General features: G+C 42.2%; 1 protein-coding gene across 3 annotated transcripts; it reads left to right on the top strand.

Annotated features, from left to right (window-relative positions):
* The first annotated feature begins 1,175 nt into the window (after positions 1-1,175).
* Positions 1,176-21,499, top strand: TRMU (tRNA mitochondrial 2-thiouridylase). Of its 3 annotated transcripts, none has more exons than XM_053257444.1 (11): positions 1,176-1,385; positions 3,819-3,984; positions 5,648-5,754; positions 6,052-6,174; positions 11,009-11,181; positions 13,651-13,704; positions 13,857-13,923; positions 17,062-17,162; positions 18,768-18,912; positions 19,144-19,226; positions 21,146-21,499. In XM_053257444.1, exons 1-11 carry the CDS (start codon positions 1,298-1,300, stop codon positions 21,296-21,298), a joined length of 1,260 nt encoding a protein of 419 aa, XP_053113419.1. In that variant the 5' UTR covers positions 1,176-1,297; the 3' UTR covers positions 21,299-21,499. The 3 variants fall into 3 exon arrangements, with proteins under 3 accessions (XP_053113419.1, XP_053113420.1, XP_053113421.1); XM_053257445.1 differs by lacking the exon at positions 3,819-3,984 and adding an exon at positions 3,636-3,762 and having other exon boundaries at positions 1,233-1,385; XM_053257446.1 differs by lacking the exons at positions 1,176-1,385; positions 3,819-3,984 and adding exons at positions 1,960-2,087; positions 3,636-3,762.
* Positions 21,500-22,730: the final 1,231 nt, after the last annotated feature.

The following is a 22,730-nucleotide window of genomic DNA, read 5'->3' on the forward strand; positions in this document are numbered from 1 at the left end:
TGGAGTTTAAGGGGCCAGAGGTTGGACTATTACATCTGAATGTGTGCAACTTTGGTTCTGCAAGGTGAGCGACCTGAGGTTTCTCTCTGGAACTCAAATTTGAACCCTTGGGTTGTGTATTTTGTCACCCCAACATGAGGTTCACTGCAGTTTGTGCTATGTCCAAATGTGGAACCACACGTTGCGTTCCTTTCAACTGGAGTTGAGGGAGGAAGCTCCTCCCTCTCTCTGACCATAATTGGCTGTGTGGGCTGTTCTTCGTGCAAGAAAGAAGTCTGCACAGCCGGATCTCCCTTCTCTCTACAGTCTCGCTGACTGCAGAGAGAGTGCTCTTTGTTACATCTGAATTTGGACAGGAGAGCAGGGGTGGGGTGCAGAACCATGGGTCCATTGGACCTGTGGTTCTGCGTTACTTGTGAATGCGGTCAGCCTCAGTGTGTGAAGTGTGCATTTGCCTCAAGAAATAATTGGATGTAGACAGCAGGAAAGCTTGAGGAGCATCTCACTTGAATCTTTTTGGGGAAGAGAAGATACTTTGGAAGGAGGAGAGAAAATGTGTTTTGTGGGAACAGAACAGCACTTAACATGCGGGAGAGAAAAACACTTGGGAGATAACATTTGTGTGGGGAGTTTAGTAAAATGAGGGGGGAACTCAAATGCTTGTGTGGGCATCTGCATCTCTTGAAACAATACAGCTTCAACATCCATGCAAGATTTTCTCCACTGAAGTGAACACCTACAGCTTCTGCCTAGAAAATTAAGCACTGCACAGAGTGCTCCTAAACATTGCTACTCAGACATAAACCCCACTGAGTTCTATGGGGGCTCACTCTCAAGGTCAGTGATCTTTGGACTGTAATCCATAAAGACAGGGATTACTAACCTTGGTGTGTAGACGTTATTGGACTACAGTTCCCAAAATCCCCAGGCACCTGTTGGATGTGATGGGAGTCGTCGTCCAACAACATCTATAGACCCAGTGTTGGGAACTCCTGCTTTAGAGCTGCGCAACTTCATACCTCCAGCTGTTGGACTACAATTCCCATCATCCCTGATATGACCACTGTAGCTGCGGATTATGGGAGTTGTAATCCAACAGCTGGAGAGTTGAAGTTGTGCAGTCTCCTGTTTTAGAGACCGACTGCTGCTCTCTTGTCCGGGCAAGGGCGGAGGAAGGGGCGGGCAAGGCAGTACTTCTCTTCCCCTTTGTGATCTCAACTCCTCCCAGGGGCGGTCCTGTCCCATCCCTGGCTGGCTAGCTGGCTGGGACTAGCCGAGGGAGGAGGAAGAGAGCAAGATGCTGGGGGCTGCGGGCCGGCACGTGGTGTGCGCTTTGTCAGGCGGGGTGGACAGCGCGGTGGCGGCTCTGCTGCTGCGGCGGAAAGGTGAGGTGCAGGAGGGAGGGGGCCCTTGAGCGCCGGCAGCGCCCCTCATGTCTGCTCCTTTGGGGAGTGTCCCCTCACACGAGCCAGCTTCAGTGCCGTCAGGAGGAGGGACCTTTCCTCTGCCCGCCCTTCCCTTCACGAGCTCCATGTGAAGCTCTCCTTCTCTATGAAAAAGCGTCCTCCTTGCCGGGCGGCCTTTATTGCTGCGCACGCGCAGTTCCTTTCCCCCCTCTTCGTCGTGCGCGTTTGGGGACGCGGTGGCTTCGTTGTCGCTTCGCGGCTGTAGTTCCCCCAAGTAGCGTCCTTGCCTATTATGCACAGCTCGAGCGTGTGCACGTTTACTCGGAAGTAAATCCCGCAAGTTTCTTACTCCCAAGTGAGCCTGTCTAGCATTTCAACCTGGATTCCGCACTTGGATGATTGATTGGCGCCTGGCACGGCCTTTCCAGAGGAACCATGGGAATTGTAGTTCTGCGAGATTAATACGCGATTGGTCCATTTGAGACTCCGCCCCCCCTTGCCTTAGTAGCCCTTGAGTTCTCACGTGAAAAATCACTGCTCCTCTTTCGTGCCCCAACCATTACTTGGTGTGATCATGCTCGTTTCAGTAGGGATTTTAAGAAGTTTATATTTCATTCGTGCTAAGCACGATACTGACTGCCAAAACAAGCCCCCGCTCCCATCATTTATTGGGTCTTTAAGGTAGGATCTTTCCAATGGGCAAAAAATTCTCATTAGGAGTCTGGCGGTGGGGTGATGCCCTTGAACTTTAATGGCAGGCAGTGGTAGTATTGTCTTCTAGGGAGGCAGATTTGTACAGAATAATAAGGAACAAATTGGCAGCCAGTGATATTACTTCAGCCACAGTCACATGCTCCAAATACCCTGATCAATAATCTGGCCGCTGCATTCTGGATCAACTGAAGTTTCCCAGCACTTTTCAAAGACAACCCCACATTAAGCACATTTTAGTAATCCAAACACAACGTAACTGAGACATGTGTCACCATGGTCAGATCTACTTTTTCCAGGAACAAACAGAGGTGGCACAACAAACTTTGTTGGGCAAAGATGATCTTGGCCACTGCTGGGCACCCATGTTCAGAACTAGATCCTGCAGCACTCCCAGACTTCAAACCTGCATTTCCAAGGGGAATGCTACCTTGCCCCAGACAGATTGAATTCCAGTTCCCAGACTGGCAGCCCTTCTGAGAGGTGCTCTTGAAGTCTTATCTGGATTAAGCTTCATTTTATTTGCCCTCATCTATAGTTAATAACTATATTATATACATAATATATAGTGCAAACTGAATAGCATTGTATACAGTATCTAAGCATGACATACTGGGCTGATTGGCACAGGGCTCCAGCACTGAAAGTTCAGGAGCAAGCAGAGGTTTAGGCTTGTGCTCTTTATGCACCCCACAAAATCCGTGATGTGAGGTCCCACCATGCAATCGCCATGTGCACACTGTACAGTCCACGCATGAGAGTCATGATTTTTGCTATACCAAAATATTTTTGATAGAGAAAAAGGCAGGCAGCTTCCCTGAACTTTCCAGTTTGTTTTTCTCGGGAGATACCACTACCATTGCCTGCCATTAAAGTTCAAGGGCACAGCCCCACCCTCAGAGCCCTAAAAAGCTATTTTTCGCTAATGGAAAGATCCTAACGTTTGGCAGACAGTGCACCAGTTCCATCTGCTCACCTCTTGTTAGTATCCATTCACTGTGCTGGTTTTGACTTTAAAGCCCTTTACAGCTTGGGACTTGATACTTAACAGACTACCACCTTCTGTATGAGCTTGCTTGCCCATTAAGGGGTTCTGCAAATGCTTTTCTCTGTGTCCTACCAATATCTGAGGTGTGTTTGGTTGAGACATGAGGGAGGGTCTGATCAGTGTCCATTCCTCAGAGGTGGTACTCCCCTCTTAGGGAGACCCGCCATGCTCCTCTTAAACAGGCGTTTGCCTATAGGGCTCTTTGTTTCTGTAGTTACTGACTGTTCTGTACTGAATTTTAGATCATTCTTTATCAGCTATCTTGCCTTGGTTTTTGATATTTTATTGTTTTTGTTTTAATTTGTTTTTTTCTAAGTTACCTTGAACACTTTTAATGGAAATGTGGGGTTTAAATGTATATATTATCAGTAATGTTTAACACTAGGTACATTTGCATGAAGAAGAAAAATGTCTACAGTTTTCTACCTATTATGTTCTTAATTTCAGTATGCCTTATTTTATTTTTTTAGATGCAGTGCTGTTTGTATTTTGAGGTAGGGAGGTTTCTTCAAAATTTCAGAGAAGGAACTATTGTGGAGATTTATTGCTGAGGAAAACGCTGCCAATTGGATAGTGAATGACAGAACAATGTTTTAGGTAATTCTTCATATAAAATAATTTTGCTTGTTTCTCTCCTTTCTGGTCCACCATAGGATACCAAGTGACTGGGGTTTTTATGAAGAACTGGGACACTGTGGATGAAACAGGCATTTGTTCTGCTGACAGAGACTGTGAAGATGCTTATAGAGTTTGTCAGATACTAGACATTCCATTTCATCATGTTTCCTATGTAAAAGAATATTGGAATGATGTGTTTAGGTAGGACAGTTTTTAAAAATAGTTTGTTAAAATAAAGCTTTGCATAATGGTGAACAGTAATGAGGCAAGAGGTTGGGATCCCAAATGCCACTTAGGGATATGCATTGTGGCCACCCCACCTCAATTTCTTCTCAAGTGCAGTTTCCAATTTTGTGTCAGAAGCTGCAGCTTTCCCAAATTTTGGGAGCAGGTTTTTAGGTCGTGCAGAGGGTGAGAGTCCACATTCAAAACCCTGTTCAACTCAAGGAAGTGGGTGAGCTATGGTGAATAGAAAACTGAGACCATCAGCACTGTGGTAACCCAAAAAGGTTGTATTAACTGGGCTTAGAAATAGTATGTGCAGATCAACATTATCATGCAGAAACAAACATCTTGTATCTTTAGAGAGATGCAGAAAACAGTATTCTTCGATATGGTCTCTGTGCTTTGCACAAATGGGTGCAAAGCCCATTTGTGTAAGAGCACAGATGACCACTAGAAGAACCCAAGTTACAGGTAAGCAACCTGATGTTCTGCAGTATAATAGAGCAATGTGCTAAATAGCAGAACAAGAAGGAGCAGAGAAATTATAATGTTCTCAGGTTTTTGAAATGGGCTTCCTAAGCATAAGCAGAATCTACTTAGATATATCATTCTTCTGGTTCTGTGTGGAGGTAGGCAAACCCATCACAGCCAGCTCTGCCTAGTATCTGCCATTTCCAGTGCTGGGGCAAAGTGTGGGGGGTGGGGGCTTTTTACTGAAACTAGAGGCATGCTGGGATGGTGCAAAGGGGACACCAGAAAGGGCATGAGGACATCTTGGAACTTGAGTTGCTCCCAGTGCTTTACACATGGGAAAAGGATGTGTGTGCTCCTGGTGTCTGTGCAGGCTTTCAGTTCTGCTAACTGAGCAAAGAGAAATATTTTAAAGTGGTGATTCGCTTATATTTAGCAGTGGGGGAGAAATTGTCCCTATCCAATCCCAGCACAGCATCCCACCAGTGGCTGTTGCTGGTATCTGCCTTATGTTTCTTTTTAGATTGTGAACCCTTTGGGGACAGGGAACCATCTTCTTTAGGTATTATTTATTTTTCTGTTTGTCAACTTTTGTTGAAGAGCGGTATATAAATATTTGTTGTAGTAGTAAAAAGCCCCCCTCCTTGCCCACCCCAGAAATGGCAGGTACTGCATGGAGCTGACCAACTCTGTGGGGTGTCAGGGATGGTACATTTTTGTTGCAATTAGAGATTCTGGCGCACAGCCCTAGAAAACTGATTGCTCCGCTACAGAAATCTTGTTTTGAAGAAAGTACCATTGATCAAATAGTTGCTTTTGCAGAAAATATGTAGGATTATTGGTAAACCAATAATCAGTGATCAGGTAAGACAGCCAGCGTGGTGTAGTGGTTAGAGTACCGGACTAAGACCGGGGAGACCCGAGTTCAAATCCCCATTCAGCCAAATACTAGCTGGGTGACTCTGGGCCAGTCACTTCTCTCTCAGCCTACCCTACTTCACAGGGTTGTTGTGAGGAGAAACTTAAGTATGTAGTACACCGCTCTGGGCTCCTTGGAGGAAGAGCGGGATATAAAATGTAGAATTTTTTTTTTAAATGGTAAGATTTAGGTTGAATCTCACTGTCTGAATGACCAAATACTCATAATTTTTCTAATTGTTTTATACAGTTACCTTTTAAATGAATATGAATTGGGAAGGACTCCTAATCCTGATATTATATGTAATAAGTACATCAAATTCAACTATTTCCTGAACTATGCTTTGGATCATCTTGGTAAGTTATTTTTAAGTATAAACTATCTACAGTATAACAAAATAAAGAAATTAAAACCTCTTTTTTAAAAAAGTTAATTTTGGTAGCAAACTGGTATGAAAGTAATGTGTTTTGATTCCTGCTTAGAGGATCTTGGGAAGAACTTGCTCCAGATGTTAAGATTAATCTCTTGTCTTTCAGGAATTATGCAGTCATAGTAACGAAATGGTTTTGGAACTTGATGAATGTTTATTAAAATAACAGCACTTTCTAGAATCTGCCATCATGTGTATTTTTTTCTTTCTTTAAATGTGTCAGGAGCAGATGCAATTGCAACTGGACATTATGCGAGGACTTCCCTGGAAGATGACGAAGTATTTCAGCAAAAATACATACAAAGGCCTCAAGGACTTTTCAGAAATAGATTTGAAGTAAGAAATGGTAAGTGGGGCACTGCCTACATTCAGATCTTATATTTAATATTTAACACAAGGCTTGCTAATCTGTGGGAAGAGTCAGGCTCACACTTTGCAAAAGAAGATATCCTGGAAAAACTCCTGGATTGTAGACTGTCATCAAAGTGTTGGACACTGAGTGCTACTTAAGCTGGTTGGATTATGGTTCTGTTGTACTTTGTTGAGTTGCTTTGTATACATTTGGGGCTGTTTATTGGTTGGCTGATTTTACCTTCCAATGTCTGCTATTTTATTATGGCCCATAACTGAAGGAAATGAACTAGTTAGTCAGTCAGTTTTTATTACAGCCATTGGCCAGCCAAAAGATAAAAAACCAGAATAACAAATATAACTAATATACACAAATAGTGGCTGATAATTACACACAATAAAACAGTACTAGCTGACCCCGCACAGAGCATCTGTGCACTCTTTGGGGCCGGCGGTTACCTCTTCCCCCCTCCTTCTGCCCCAGTCTCTGCTTCCGGGCATAGCCGCCTCTCCTCCCCACTGCCACTTCTGCCCCCCCCTTTCTTTCCCCCCTCCTGGGCCTTGCCTCCGTGGCCAGGCCGGGCCTGCCGCTACCACGGCGACCAATCCTCCTGGGTGCGCCCTCAGCCAATCAGCTGGGCTCTGGGATGCACATTACAAGGCACACCCAGGAGAATTAATATAATAGAAACAAGCATCCAGGATAGATTACTTTAAAAACAGTAAAACAACTCCAAAAATTGAGACCTTAATCTCATAGCAATATAAAAAAATTTGGCCACCACTTTTGTGATGTCACAGCTTGCGTCCGCAAGGCAATATTGTGTATAAAAAAGCTCACACCTCCCAGGAAATCTAACTAACAGGAGGGAAATAAGTTCTTCTCTAACACCTTGATACAAAGAACAATATAACAAAACATGGGTAACCGTTTCCAGGAGGCCAGGGCCACAGGGAAGGAAATGAACTACCGTATATACTTGAGTATAAGCCTATCCGAATATAAGCCGAGGTACCTAATTTTACCTAAGAAACGAAAAAACTGATTGACTCGAGTATAGGCCTAGGGTGGGAAATGCAGCAGCTACTGGTGAGTTTCAATAATCAAAATAAATGCCAATAAAATAACATTAATTGAGACATCAGGAGTATATTGTGGGGTATATTGTGACCAGTATGTACTTTATTACAGGGGGACATTTTAGCACTGGCAGATAGATGACTCGAGTATAAGCTGAGGCTGATTTTTTCAGCACATTTTGGGTGCTGAAAAATTCGGCTTATACTTGAGTATATATGGTAAACATGACTGGTTTGTATACTGCAGTGGTAGGCAGCATTGGCTCTCCAGCTGTTGTTGAACTACAAGTCCCATCATCCCCAGGCACAATAAATTGTAGCTGGGAGATTATGGGAGTTGTAGTTCAACAACAGCAGGAGAGCCACAATTGCCTATCCCTACTATACTGTGTAAGATTATGTTGTTATAAAGGAATATTACATCCACTGTTCCCTCTAACAGGGATTCCCAGATGTTGTTCACTACAACTCCCAGCATCCCCAGCTGCAATGGCCTTTGGCTGGGGGTTATGGGAATTGTAGTCAACAACATCTGGGAATCCCTGTTAGAGGGAACACTGAGTTGGACTAAGAGATTGTTGTTTTGTTAGGAATGTTCTCTTGATAATGATCAGAAGACAGGGAAGTACCATTTTACTGTAATAATCAATCAGTCAATCTTTATTACAGCCTTAGACCAGCACAAAGTAAAAGGAACATGTAACAGGTGACTTGTCAAGAAGTGGGGGAATAAGGGTGTTTCGTGTATCTCTGTAGAGCAGTCAGTGAAGGAGGACATACTCAATAGTTTCAACTTGTCCTGAGTTGCAGGGGCAGAGACGGACCAGGAAAGAGATCTTCCTGTATCTTCCTTCAAGAAATGCTGAGGGAAGGGCATCACGGCAAGCTAGGATAAAGGCCCTTCGGTGGTTAGCTACTTCTAGTTGTGTAAAGTATCCAGCTGGTGGCGTTATATACCTTTAGACTCTCAGAGAGAAGAAAGTTTGGGGACCTATCTAGATCGGTTTGGTGTTCTGCATCTATTATGCACTGTTTGATACCGTATTTTATGGACTATAAGACTCACTTTTTTCCTCGAAAAATATCCGCCAAAATTCAGGAGTGTCTTATATGTTTTAACAGTTTAATATGTTAAAACTCTGAAAAACTGGATTAAAATTAAGGTGCGTCTTATTGTCCGTAGCGTCTTATAGTCCGTAAAATACGGTAAGTGTTCTGGCCCACTTGTAACCCAAGGAAAGTAGGTGGGGAGGGGAGAGTCCAAGTAAGGATAGTTTGGAGATAGAGATCGCTTCCATGTGGATTGGAAGCCGTCCAGCAATGTTGAGGGGGATAGGCCCCTTGGGAGGGGGGATAGTCTCAGCCAGTAGTTGAGTATGGGCAGCTAGACTTTGGCCTCCACTTTCACCAGGCCAGCTGGCTTCAAGTCATAGAGAGGCATTAGAGACACAATGGGGGACTTGCAGTACTGCTCTTAGGAAGTTGGATTGGACGAGCTCTAGAGGGCAAAGTTGAAAAGGGGGCCAAGCTGGGCACTGTATAGAAGTTGTGCCATCGACTTAGCTTCAGGTAGCGTAAGGGCTGTATTGGCCCCCTTTTGATTGGAAGAATTTTAGGATGGTGATGGTGTTTGGGGCAACATAGCCACCATGGGCCTTCCTAGTCCCAGAAGTGTGCTGAGCTGGCTGCTGGGTCTGTAATTGGCTGGGTCTTCCTTCCTGCCTTTTTTTTAAGATGGGGACAATGACTGTGGGCCCCAAGTCCTCAGGGATACCGTATTTTACGGACTATAAGACGCTACGGACTATAAGACGCACCTTAATTTTAATCCAGTTTTTCAGAGTTTTAACATATTAAACTGTTAAAACATATAAGACGCACCTGAATTTTGGCGGATATTTTTCGAGGAAAAAAGTGAGTCTTATAGTCCATAAAATAATGGATGTGAACAGCAGTGTTCTCTCTATTTTTCTTATCTTTGTGTGGAATGAGTTTTGTTTTGGGTAGCAGTAGCAAGGCAGTGTGTGCACATGCGCATTCAGGATGGGGGCTTCCTGATTCAACCTGAGTGGGATCTAAAATTAACTGAGTGGACATTAAAAAAAATTGTGAGCGCACACATGTGTACAGGCCTTAGAGGGAACACTGGTGAACAGCACAGCCAGAATGGCAGCCCAGCATGCTGGGTTGTTTTCGCTAGGGGGAATTAGGTTGTTGCCAGGGCTCTTCCTGGGCCTGAGCTGGGAGATCAGATCCATGATCTCAGATGGCACCACTGGAGGCCATGAGGGCATGTCCTCTGCATCTTGCTGAGGGCATCCGTGGGCTGCTTCGCCTTTGTATAGTTTGTCGAAGCGCCATTCCTCTGGTGAGATGAAGCTGTCCATGTGTGTCAGTCCATTGCTTCTGGCGAAGATGAGGTGATAAGCCAGAATAGGGCTGAGTTTTTGTTTCCAACTGTTCGAAGAAGACGTGACCAAGCAGCTTTCATGGCATCTCTTTTCTTGTGTTTGAGAAGTTGCTTGTATTGCCTCTTCTGCTTGAGGAGGTCCTTTGCTGTCTCTGGCCTTGTGTTGACCTTGTTGGTGTTGTAGTTCGCGATGAACATTTTTTTGGCTTCTACACATTCAGAATCAAGCCATGGTTTGGAGCAATGCAGGTGTGGCTTGGGGCGGCCGTTGTTTCTGTTTGTTAGGTGCAAACTAGTTCCTGCACTAGTTTGCTGTAGCTTTTGAGGATTGAGGTAGAGGATTCTGTAGAGAGCAGGGAGAGGTGAATGGGTTGAAAGTGTTCTGAGAGTTGTTCTGTTATTGTATTGTTCAATTGGGTGGACCATTTGATGCAACAGTCTCTTCCCGCTGACATTTTACTGTAATAAGAGAACTGTTAGAAATTTTTCCCTCTTAAATCAGAAACTTTAATCTTGAATATTTAAGCCTTTAGGTTTTAGACAGAAATACTGTGAAATCAAAATGCAGGTAAGCATCTACCAGAATTCCACACGCCAGGAGCAAGTGACCCTGTTCTTCTGGCAAGGATGACTGCCAGGAACCTCCAGCAGACTTTCTCTTTGGACTGGAATTTGGAAAAAGAGAGAAGCAGAACTAGTTTTTGCACTTGCCAGAAGTGTACCTGCCATCTCAAGAGGGAGAAGTCGAGTCTTCTCTCATTTCTGCAAGAGTTGGTAGAATGTTAGAAAGGGTGGGAGATGTAGCTGCTGTTTTCTTTTTCTTATCCAAGCTTCTGTGCAACTGAAAGAAACCCGCAGCTCTTTCTCGTAGGTCTTCTGTGCTTGCCAGTAAGCTCAAGGGAAAGGTGGCATGGACATTTGGATAAGAACAGAAACCCTCGCTCTGGTCTGACACTTTCCATGTGGGAGAATCTGTGTAATATCTGTGCAAGAGAAAAGACTCTGCCACTCCCTCAATCCTTCTGGCAAGCATAGAGGGCTTGAGGAAAAACTTGAATTTAGTCTCAATGTGTGATGCAGTCTGGAGAAGTGAAGCAGCAGCAGGCTAGACTTCTAAGGTTTCTTGCCTTCTCCATATCACAGCAGCAATGAGAGAAATCAGTGCCTCTCCCTTGGCGCATGCCTGAAGACTAGGGGTGTGTGTGTGTGTGTTATGGATAGCGAGGAGAAATAAAAGGCTGGGTAGTGTACCAAGCTGATATTTGTGGACCTCTGCAGATGGGTCAAGTTGTGTGGTGTTGTACTGTTATTTTGTATCTTTTCTCCCCGCATTTTGCAGCTGTAAAACTCCTCCGAGGAGCTGATCATGTCAAAGACCAGACGTTCTTTCTCAGTCAGATTTCACAAGAAGCCTTGCGGAGAACCATCTTTCCTCTAGGAGAGTTGACCAAAGACTTTGTAAAGAAGATAGCAGCGAAACACCACCTTCATCATGTGCTGCAGAGAAAAGAGGCATGGTAACATTTACTGGCCAATCATCAGAGTGTACATTGGGGTGATTCTCACTGGCTAGGCCTTGCACAAATAAAATGCCACTGAGTGCAGCAATGAAATTCTTAACTTTCAATTCTGTTTATTACTACTGTTCACCTGGTTTGTGCACTGTGATTGTAATAGTGATTATCATTATTACCTCTGGAGAATCCTTCCTTTTGAAAAACATTTCATGGTCAGAACCAGTGGCATTACCTGCATAAGCCATTTGTAGCTGTTGTCATTCAGTGGTAAAGACCACCAACTATTATAACTTGTGTATGTGTCTGATTTTGTTAAGCTTGTGACTGATATGTATACTTACCTAATAGCATACACATTAATAAGCCTCCCAAAACTGTGATATATAATTCTGTGCCCCATTTTAACGCCACCAATCTCTGGCAGTAGTATGGGTGCATCTAGTTACAAGACAGATCCAAAGGGGTTTAATAAAAAGTGCTTTTTCTGTTACTGCACTTCCCATTCCTGGTCCAATAGGTTTGTTAAATGTGCATCTTAGACACCAGAAGACTCAAATAAGAGGTGGTCATTGATATTTTTCTGAACGTTTTGCTGTGGTGTAAAATTGTGGCCAGCAGTGATAGCAGTTTTCCTTGAAGAGTTGATAATTCATTTATTCATCCATTTATTCATTCATTTATTCATTCATTCGATTTCTATACAACCCTTCCAAAAATGGATCAGGGTGGTTTACACAAAGAAATAATAAATAAGATGGATCCCTGTCCCCAAAGGGCTCACTATCTAAAAAGAAACTTAAGATAGACACCAGCAACAGTCGCTGGGGGTGGATAGGGCCAGATACTCTCCCCCTGCTAAATAGAGAATCACCACGTTAAAAGGTGCCTCTTAGGCCAAGTTAGCAAGGGTCAGAAGGAATGTGATTCTTACCTCATGGCTAAACTATTAATAGTTTTGCTGTGCACTGCAGGATTGGTGCTGGTTCGGGTATTGATACATTAAATTTGGTGGGCTATTTCTAAGGTACATTTTTGTAAGATTATGTCTGGATATACTTAAAAATCAGGAGCCATTTAGTCTTCTCTCTCAGCCTAACCTACTTCACAGGGTTGTTGTGAGGAGAAACCTAAGTATGTAGTACACTGCTCTGGGCTCCTTGAGGAAGAGTGAGATATAAAATGTAAAAATAATTATTATTATTATATACTGAAATGTCCATCTGTCTGTTCCCTATCCATTCCCGCGTCCTTGAGCTATAGGCAACAAACCTGGCAAAGTGACTGCCTAAGACTAGGGATGTGCACGAAACTGTTCGGCGTTCTGTTCTTAGAATGCCAAATAGGTTCGGAACCCTGCCTTCGAACCCATTCGAATGTGGGGGTGGGGGTGGCTTTAAGGACAGGGGAGGTGCACTTACACCCCCCCTCCCCACTGCCACGCTTCCCCCCTCTGGTGCTCTGCAGATAAATAGTTCTGCAGGGAGGGCCCACTCACGATGTGCACATGTGTGCAAGGCACTTCCGGTCAGGGAAGCAACGGGGTGGCAAGGAGGTACATTCCCCCCCCCCCCGCAGGACTGTTTATCTGCAGAGCGCAGGAGGGAGAAGCGTGGCAGCGGGGGGGGGGAGATGCACCCTCCCTCGTCCTTAAAGCCACCCCCACCATCGGCTCGAAGCGAACTGGTTCCATGCACATCCCTACCTGGGATCCTGTGAGTAATGTAAGGTACCTGGGAACCTCTACAACCATCAACAGGCGGATGTACAATGGGTACAGGCACAAAATTGATAGGGATGCAATAACAAAGAGAAACCAAGTGACCCTCTGAGTGACATAGGGTACTCGGGAACCCCTACAACCATCCTCCACAGACAGACAGGTGGATATACAGCAGGTATAGTCACAAAACAAAGAGCAATGCCGGGTTGTTCGGGCAACACTTAGGAACATAGGAAGCTGCCATATACCGAGTCAGGCCATTGGTCTAGCAAGCTCAGTATTGTCTTCACAGGCTGGCAGCAGCTTCTCCAAGGCAGGAATCTCTTTCAGCCCTATCTTGGAGAAGCCAGGGAGGGAACTTGAAACCTTCTGCACTTCCCAGAGCGGCTCTATCACTTATAGATAGTGTGTTAATGTTTTACAGATTACCAAATAGATGTTAATGTTTTTTCAATAGCAGTCATAAAAGAGATTCCAATTCTGGTAGTGAAGAAACTGCTTTGCATCTCTTTTTCATATGAACAGCATTTAGCTTACTGTTTCTGGTCTGTCTTCCTGAAGCTCTCTATGTCTTAGGAACATTGTATTTTCATACATTTGGCTCTGACTTACGGTTTTTGCCCTAAGGATGTTTCTGGGTGTATGGAGAAAATAAGAATATCTGCTTTGCAACTGCATTAAGATTTCCAACATATTCATACTTCTTGTGATGATCAGAGTATTCATTCATATGTTTTATTTTAGAGTATGGGAATCTGTTTCATTGGGGTAAGAAATTTTGAAAAGTTCATTCTTGAGGTGAGTAACTAAGGATTCACAACTTGTATAAAACTGTGTTAGGTTTCTCCTTTCAATTTTTTAATGTTATGTTGTGGAGTTTTGCTTTGTTCTTCTTTTCAGACTGTGTCCTGGGAATGGGTTTCACATATACTTTTTTCCTTTTTGGGTAGTATTTAGAACCACGTCCAGGCAATTTTGTTTCCATTGAAGATAACACAGTCATTGGAACACACAAGGGTAAGCAGGTATTTTCATCACTCAGCTAACATTAAGCATCCCTTGTGTTTGGAAAAATGAGCAGCTTAAAAAAAAAACTTTTTAAAAAAAAGCATGCTGTGAGATGTGAAGATTTATGGATCTGTGTGTTTTGGCTCTGTGTGACCCTGTATCTCGTGAGCAGGAGGCAAATATCATGAAGTGCAGCCACGTTCTCTCCTTTTCCTGAGTTGTCCCATCTAACAATGGATTAAGCCTTGAGCCCCGAGGCCTATAGAATATCAGCCTAGTCGAAAAAGCATCTGGCTATAAAAGCTTCAGATTAGTTAGTGAGCTATTATGCTGTTGCAGTCTATTACTACATTATTAGCTGATACATTGCAGGGGAATGGCGCTTTCTGACAGAGTGTTGATCCTTTAATGCCCTTAAAGTAAATGGTAAAGCAGTATAAACAGAAACATGTTTAAGGGAGGAATCTGCTAATGCTGCAAATTAGACCAGACATGTAAAGAGAGAATGATAGTTTTCAGAAGGGAAAAAGGGCGTGTTAGTAACTGCTAGGCATGGATTTGGTCGTCCCCAGCGAGAGGCGGAGGGGAAGGAAATCAAAGCAGGTTAGCTTTGCCTTGCATTTTTGCATTAACTGTGAGGGAACTCTGGGCCTGAGACCACAGAGCTGAGGATGGATAAGCTGTCGTTTTGTGTGGAGGCATCTGGCCTTGAAATCTGTGTTCTAGAGGCTTATTTAGCTGTAGAGCCTTCACTCCCTCAGTACACAGATACATGTGGTTCCAATACGTGAAACCCTTTGTGTTCTTGGTGGACAGCAAGATGGAAAATAGAAGTTTAAAGACCAAAGGGAGCAGCGAACTGCCGGTCTAATAGCAAAATCATTACATACTAATTTTCACGTTTTTGTGTCTACCGAAGACTTAAAATTTCAGACTGTTGACTTTAAATTCACCAGTTATGAAAACCGGAACTTTTATTGGAATTGCCACATTTGATCCATCGCTGTGACTGCCAGACTAAGCATGTAATCCTGATTCAGTCCCAAGTATGCATACATGCAAGAGCTGGTGTAATGCTCACACCTAAGAGTATGTGCTCTAAGCCAGAAGTCTCACATCTGCCTTGAACTCACGAGGTAGCCTTAGGCCAGCTGGTTCAAACAGAGGCTGGATGGCCATTGGTGAGGGCTGATGTGAGAAGTGAGGAATGAGAAGAGCTTCAATATCCCTTCCGGTTCTAAAAATCCGTGATGCTAAAGTCACTGTAGTCTCACCGTCAGCTGCCTGTTCTCCAATCTGTGACATGATAATTCATTCTTTCTTTCTTTCTTTCTTTCTTTCTTTCTTTCTTTCTTTCTTTCTTTCTTTCTTTCTTTCATTTTTCCATATCTCTATACCGCCTGACATGTGCATCCCTAGGCGTTGTACAGAACTTGAAATACAATCAATAATTAAAACAGGATAAAATGGTTGAAGCAGTGTTATGTTATAAAACAAATTCAGATTAATTAAAAAAAAAAAAAAACCTGAGAAAACAGGTGCATCTTAAGACTCTTTTCAAAATCAGCCAGAGATGAAGAAACTCTTATTTTGACAGGGAGTGCATTCCAGAAGCCCTCGGGCAGCTACAGAAAAGGTCCAGAGAAGGCATTATTACTGAGATATGCAACAATAAATAAATAAATAAACAAACAAACAAATAATAGTCCAAAGATTCAGGGGCCGGACAATGGACACGTGACAAAACTATTGGACTGTTTGATGGACATTATGCAGGGAGGATAAATGGATTTCCCTTTATTCCCTTTACAAATAATATACTTGGAACAGAAAAAGGGCTGCCTGGGGCAAATAAACATTTTATTCAATTACCATATCTCTGAATGTTCTTGTCTGGGAGACACAGTTAAATCTCTAGGTGCCGTGGCTCTCTGGCACCCAGGATTTATCAAGCCCTGGCTTGGTGGTAGTATTATGACTTGAAGTAAGTCCTGCTAGAAATCGATTGGACTGATTAAGGATTGGGAGAGGATTGTTTCAGATTGGGACGTTTGCTAATTTTACTGTAAAGAACAAAATGGGGGTTCTAACTGATGCCTTAGAATACATTTAAATTTGATCCTTCAGTGCAGTTTCTAGCAATATGACATACATGAGAGCCAGTGTGGTGTAGTGGTTAGAGTGCTGGACTGGGACCGGGGAGACCCGAGTTCAAATCCCCATTCAGCCGTAATACTAGCTGGGTGACTCTGGGCCAGTCACTTCTCTCTCAGCCTAACCTATTTCACAGGGTTGTTGTGAGGAGAAACTTAAGTATGTAGTACACCGCTCTGGGCTCCTTGGAGGTGGAGCGGGCTATAAATGTTAAAACAAACAAACACATATCTGCTATAAAATACTGACAACTGCTACTCAAGTCTATTATCCCTGTATGCTGGTAGTATTGTCAGCTCATTACTTAGTTTTGTTTTGTTTTTTAATTCCAAGTCAAAATGGTAGGATTCTCATTGGTGATATCTGTCAAATAATTGAAATTGACTTTAAAATAACAATGTGTTTTTCCGTTCCCTTGCTGAAGCATAGCAAACTCCTTGGACAGCTTTATCACTGTTGCAAATACCCTTGGAACATTCCTCGTGTTTCTTCTAATGCCTGCCTATCTGATGTTTCATTTTGAGTTGTGGTTGTTGATTAATACTGTCCCAAAGGCCAACGGCCAAAAGGGAAAGGCCAAAGGGAAAGAGCTTGCACCTGATCCTAGCTAATGCTATGTATGGAAATGCAGCATATTTTGGCATTTTCAGCCAGCATGGCAGAGGATTATCAGTGTGCTCAGTTTTGCCAAATACACATTTTTAGAAAGAGGATTTGTGCTCTCATACAGATACATTGTAATAGATTGTAGGAAGGAAGGCTTGCTTGTGAATTTTTGTAAGAAAATGTTGTAGTGGATGGGAGCTCCTTTAATTTAGTAAGTTCTACACTAAGAAATTTAGAAACATTTTTTCCCCAGTTGGAGGTGTTCTCTGCAAAGCATATGGAAAATGATTATTTCTGGTGAAAGAAACTGCTTAAATGCCATTAACAATATGATGTTTAAAAAACTGTTGTTAATATTATTTATTTATTTATTTATTTATTTTTAAGGTTGGTTCTTGTATACGTTTGGCCAGAGAGCCAGGATAGCAGGTCTCAGAGATTCCTGGTTTGTTGTCGATAAAAATGTAACCTCTGGGGATGTCTTTGTGGTAAGTTTGTTCATGCTTGTACCATTTGCGATAACTGCCAAAAAGAATGTGGTTATTATTGGCATAAACGTCTTGGCTTTTGCATACAGAAGAGAAACAAAAGCCGTTAAGTAAGCTGGTGTCAAGAAGTTTTATTATATCCTGTTCAAACTGGCTTTTGATTAACAGAAATGGAAAAGGATGTTGGCATCAGCTATCTAACAAATGGCAAACACTGAAAGAAATGATCAGGGAGGATTCGTTTTCCAGTTCAGTTGAGTGTTATCTTGGAAATAGTATAGATCAGTGGTTCCCAACCTGTGGGCCTCCAGATATTGCTGAACTACAACCCCCATCTTCCTCAGCCATAATAAATGTGGTTTTTCAGCCACAATAGATTCCCCAGGGTGGAAACCACTGGTATAGGTTGTTTTTAGCTTAACATTTGTACAACGTAGGAACATAGGAACCTGCTATATACTGAGTCAGACCATTGGTACAGTATGTTGCCTTAACCCTTGTTAGATTCCCGGCTGTGTAATAAAACCATGGTTTAGCCAAACACTCCCCTTGCTCCTCTGAAAGTCTACGTATAGAGAGACCAATGAGATTTGCTTGTTGTCTTGCAAAAGTGCGGTTGGAGATGTGAGAAACCCTTCAACTGTGGCTTACTTTGTACAGATTAATGCATAATGCAAACCCTTTTCAAACTATTCTTTCACATGCTGGTTTGTGACTTGTCCTTAACCATAGTATAGGTATTCCAAGGCAATGTTTATGGTTCAGAGGAACATACCATGCTTCAACATGATGTTTTCATAGAGCCAATGCCTCCTTGCTGTTTGTAAGAAAACAAAACATTAAAAATCGCAAGTAAGACAAATAATTGTCTTCCTGCTCCCAGAAGCACTTCACAGTATTCTGCATCATTGGGATTTTGTTGTATTCACCTCAGCAAATAAAGCTTTGAATCCTATTGTAGAAAGTTTCAAGGTATCAGGGGTATATTGTCCTTCGCAAAGGTACTGTAAATCAGAAACATTTTAAACAGCAACGTCATTCAATATGGGATTCTTTTAAAACTGAGGATTGAAAGTCAGAGTTTAAACCAGCCTTGTAAATAAGTTGGTGGCAATTGCTAGCCTGTAAAAATGTTTATTACTTTGCCCACAAATATATATATTAATTGCTAGTAGCACACTGAGAACCTGAAGAAAGGTGTGTGTGCACGCGCGCACACACACTCACACTTACACACACCCCATCTCTCTTCCAACCTACAAAAGCTCTTGTGAATGGTTGCCTGGAAGTGATTCTTTCACAAGAATTGCAAGTGGCTCTTTACCAATTTGGTCTGAAAAGTATGATTCAGTAGATATTGGTACTGGACTTGGATCATGGCAAGTCAAATTATTTCAAGCTTATGATCCCCCATTTTGTAGACAAATATCATGAAGTGCTTTTTAGAAACACTGTAGTAGTAATTTTTAATTTTAAGCAAGAGTTCTCTGCTTGTTACCCTCTCTCCATATTTGGTTTTTCACAACCATCCTTATGCACTGCTAGCTTTATTCTCTATGATTATCTAGTGTGCTGAGTTGGAAATTGAAATGGTTGCACTTTCAGGCACCCTCTACAGATCACCCTGCACTCTACAGAGATGTCTTGAGGACAAACAGAGTGCACTGGATTGCTGAGGAACCACCCGCAGACCTGGTTCGGGACAGAATGATGGAGTGCAGTTTCCGTTTCCAACACCTGATGGCGCTAGGTGACCAGACTTTTTTCATTTAACACATCTTGAAGTAGAAATGAGTTGAAGCACTTTTCGTGTACTTTCTTCGTGGCAAGAGTATGTCTTGAGATCATACTGAACAGCATTTATTTTTATAAGAACAGAGTAAATCTTATTAATATGTATTCAGATTAGAGTTAGCAACATCATATTTTGATGAGGATGCAGACACTTTTAAGGATTTTTTTAACTTTATTTTCTTTTTAGAACCCTGCACATTAACTCTAAATCAGGATGGGACCGTATGGGTGACGCTGGTGAAGCCAATAAGGGCTCTGACACCAGGCCAGGTATGTACTGCGGTTGCTTTAGGTTGTATCTATGTTTATCTTAGCCTTTTACCATCTTAATTTGGAAGGAGCTTCCATGGAATCCAGTAGAACCTTTTTGCTGGTCATTATGCTTAGGATGTGTCCGTTTGAATGTAAGAGCCTTGAGCTGACAGAACCTTGTCAAAATGTGTTTGAATTTCCTGGGCTGACTCTGTCCTCATTTCTTTATCACCATCATTTGATTGATTGTGTAGGAGTGAGAGCCTCAATAGAAATACGGGTTTGTGTATTACATTGCTGTTTGAACATTAAACTTTGGTCTGACACAGTGAAAAGTCTCTCTTGGAATTTTGATTGAAATGTAGCAACTGATTTTATTTATTTATTGTTAAATTTATATACCGCCTTTCATTCAAACAATCCCAAGGCCGTTTACAGCAAAGTATAAAAACAAGATTGTGAAAAAGACACAAAATATTAAGCTAAAAATATAAAACAAATCTGATTAAAAACTTAAAACAAAAGCATAAAAGCAATACAGAGTACAAAGAGCAGCAGCAGAGAGAATCAAATAAAAGCCTGGGCAAAAAGCCAAGATTTTACTCTCTTTCTAAAAGCTGTGATAGAGACTGAGGAGTGAATAGCCACCAGGAGAGCATTCCAGAGTCTGGGGGCAGCAACAGAGAAGACCCTGCCTAGATGCTTATCAGTGAGACTGTGCAAGTGTTATAGATCATGTTAGGCTGCTAATGACTGTGATAATGAATAAGGCAGTACTTGGCTGTTGTAGAAGATTTTCAGCCTGATCTTATGTCTGCTTGGAAGGGAGTACCACCGAGTTCACTGGTGTTTACTCCCAAGTAGATATACAGGATGACATCATCATCATTTATAAGTTGCTTTGAGAGTTTTGGCTAGAAGACAGGGATATATATTTTAAAACAAACACACTAGGAATGCAGCCTGTCTGCTTTTAATATAATCCCATCTTGCATCATGATAGCAAAATTATAAAGGATTATGTATAGGGATTGTACTGTAGAAAATAATAAAACAACTTTCAAAAATAACAAAAAAAAATGCTCAGTGTCCTCCTTAAAGTACATATTTTAGAAATGTGGTGTGTTGTTTACTACAGTTACCTGCATGAGTCCAGCTGAAATAATGCAATTTTTCTGCAGTTAACTGAATATAGGATAAAAATAAATGGGACTGAACTGCTCCCAACTTTCCAAAAGATAATCTGTGTCAGATGGTTCAGAAAAGCTGAGCTGCTTATTTTTCTTTAGACTTATTGTATTTACCTGAATCCAAGACTAGGTTTTTTCCAAGCTTTTTGATGTTAAAGATCAGGGTGTCATCTTAAATTCAAAGGGTAAGGATAACCTATATTTAACCTCTGTTTTTAAGGGGCTTGTCTCAAATTCAGAGTCATCATATATTTGGGTAAATACGTAGCAATCCTAGTCCCCACTTAGTCCTCAGAAGTTCAAGATGCATTTGGAATCCAGCAAACTTTGAAAGAGCAGTTTGCAACGCAGCATGAAAGGGCAGGCATAGCTGCAGTGCTCTTGAACAATAATTTCAAAATTGTTGTATGTACAAGTGGCTTTGCTAGATTGCAACTATACAGTCTCCTATTAAAAGGTTCTTTAATAGGTACTTTTTAATGTTATCTGAAAGGAAAAATATATGTAATATACGTGCTAGGTATTTTTTCTGGAAAAAGATTCTAGTGGAATAATACACTTATCTTTTTAAAATCTTGTAAGTGTCATGTACACTCTCACTTGTTTACCTTTGTATAACATCACCATGTAATACAAAGTAATAGCAGGAGGACTGGCTAGGTGTGACTTCATAATAACTTGTCTGTTCTTTTCAGGGCATAGGCACTCTCTGTGTCTTGTAAAGGTTGTCCCCATTTGTCTTTTCAGTTTGCTGTTTTCTACAAGGGTGACGAATGCCTTGGCAGTGGGAAGATTCTGAGATTGGGTCCGTCAATGTATACTTTGCAGCAAGGCAAAGCCGGAGAAAAGGTGGCGAAGATTGTGCCAGCTGATGAGGTCAAGGTTGAGCCAGCCACATGACTGCCTGCTTTCTGATTAATACAAAGACTGGGTTGGATAAAATATATGTGTTTGTTTGTTTTAAAAAGACCTTTCTGTCTTGAGCAGATATGTGGTGGATGCACGTGAAAGTATTTGATCTGCGTTTGGCAGATATTTTCACAGGTAAATTAAGATTGTGCTTCCAAGTTTTGTGTAATTAAAATATTTTTGACATGGTAAGTGACTTATGTTGGTGAGATACTTATAAAAGGGTTTATTATTTCTCTCTCTCAATTTCATGCACATGGGGTATAATCCCTGGTGTAATCCTTGCCTGTTTTAAAAATGGGATTTATGAATAAAAAGTATATTTTTTAAAAAGTTCTCCTCTAAAGATGCTGTCTGAGATGTAAAGACTGCTTAGACTTATGCAAAGGACTTTTGCTGGAATTTTTACCTCCCCACCCCCCTTGGCCAATGCCATATCACAAACTGCTTTTGGAATGCCCCTTTGTCATGCACTTTGGGAAGCATTGCTGTTTGAGAAACATCCTTGGACTCACAGAACCACAGAGCCAGCGTGGTGGTCACAGAACCTCAGAGCCAGAACTCACAGAGCCAGCGTGGTGTAGTGGTTAGAGTGCTGGACTAGGACCGGGGAGACCCGAGTTCAAATCCCCATTAAGCCATGAAACTAGCTGGGTGACTCTCGGCCAGTCACTTCTCTCACAGCCTAACCTACTTCACAGGGTTGTTGTGAGGAGAAACTTAAGTATGTAGTACACCGCTCTGGGCTCCTTGGAGGAAGAGCGGGATATAAATGTAAATAAATAAAATAAAATAAGAACTAGTTTTATAGCTCTTTGGATCCTGGCTACAATACAAAGTAGTGCACCCTATTATATTTGCACAGGGCTTGGGTACACAGCCTCATACTCCTTTCTCCACTGAATATCAATCTCCCTTTCCCTACTCTATATTGCCAGCTTTTTTTCTACCTGGGGGAAACCTCAGATCACAGTTCTCTGTGATCATGGCTGCTTTGTTCTGGCATATTGTCAAAAAACACCCTGAAAGTTCTCTCATCACTCACCATGTCATCTCCGAGAGCAGGATCCGGACTAGCAGTGGACTAGCACAATGCTCTTGTGCGAGTGGAAAGATGTATCATAAGGACCTTATTCAAAGAAAGGAACATCTGTTTCAGACTGGTTCTTGCACTAGCAGAAGATGTTGTGCAGCGTTTAGCAGAACAGTGTGCTAAGTGCATGTGGAACAACACAACCAATTGTGCTATCTCCTGCACAATTCCTTAAATATCCTGAAGGTTTCTGTAACCGGGTACCAATACTTTTTGTGCTAATAATTATAGGGAATAATAGGTGTCCTTGAACTGGTACTGATTACTAATGTCCGGTCTTCATTTGGAAAGGTGTTTGCACTGTATCTAGCACAGAGACTTTGATAAGAG

The sequence above is a fragment of the Hemicordylus capensis genome, chromosome 5 (assembly GCF_027244095.1).
Source record: "Hemicordylus capensis ecotype Gifberg chromosome 5, rHemCap1.1.pri, whole genome shotgun sequence".
In the NCBI taxonomy this organism is placed as follows: domain Eukaryota; kingdom Metazoa; phylum Chordata; class Lepidosauria; order Squamata; family Cordylidae; genus Hemicordylus; species Hemicordylus capensis.

Bases quoted from the DNA above. Each gene is read 5' to 3' on its own strand.
- TRMU (XM_053257444.1), top strand. From the start codon at position 1,298: ATGCTGGGGGCTGCGGGCCGGCACGTGGTGTGCGCTTTGTCAGGCGGG. The intron at 3,985-5,647 runs GTAGGACAGTTT...TGTTTTATACAG, and splicing joins TATTGGAATGATGTGTTTAG to TTACCTTTTAAATGAATATG. The intron at 18,913-19,143 runs GTGACCAGACTT...TTTTCTTTTTAG, and splicing joins CCAACACCTGATGGCGCTAG to AACCCTGCACATTAACTCTA.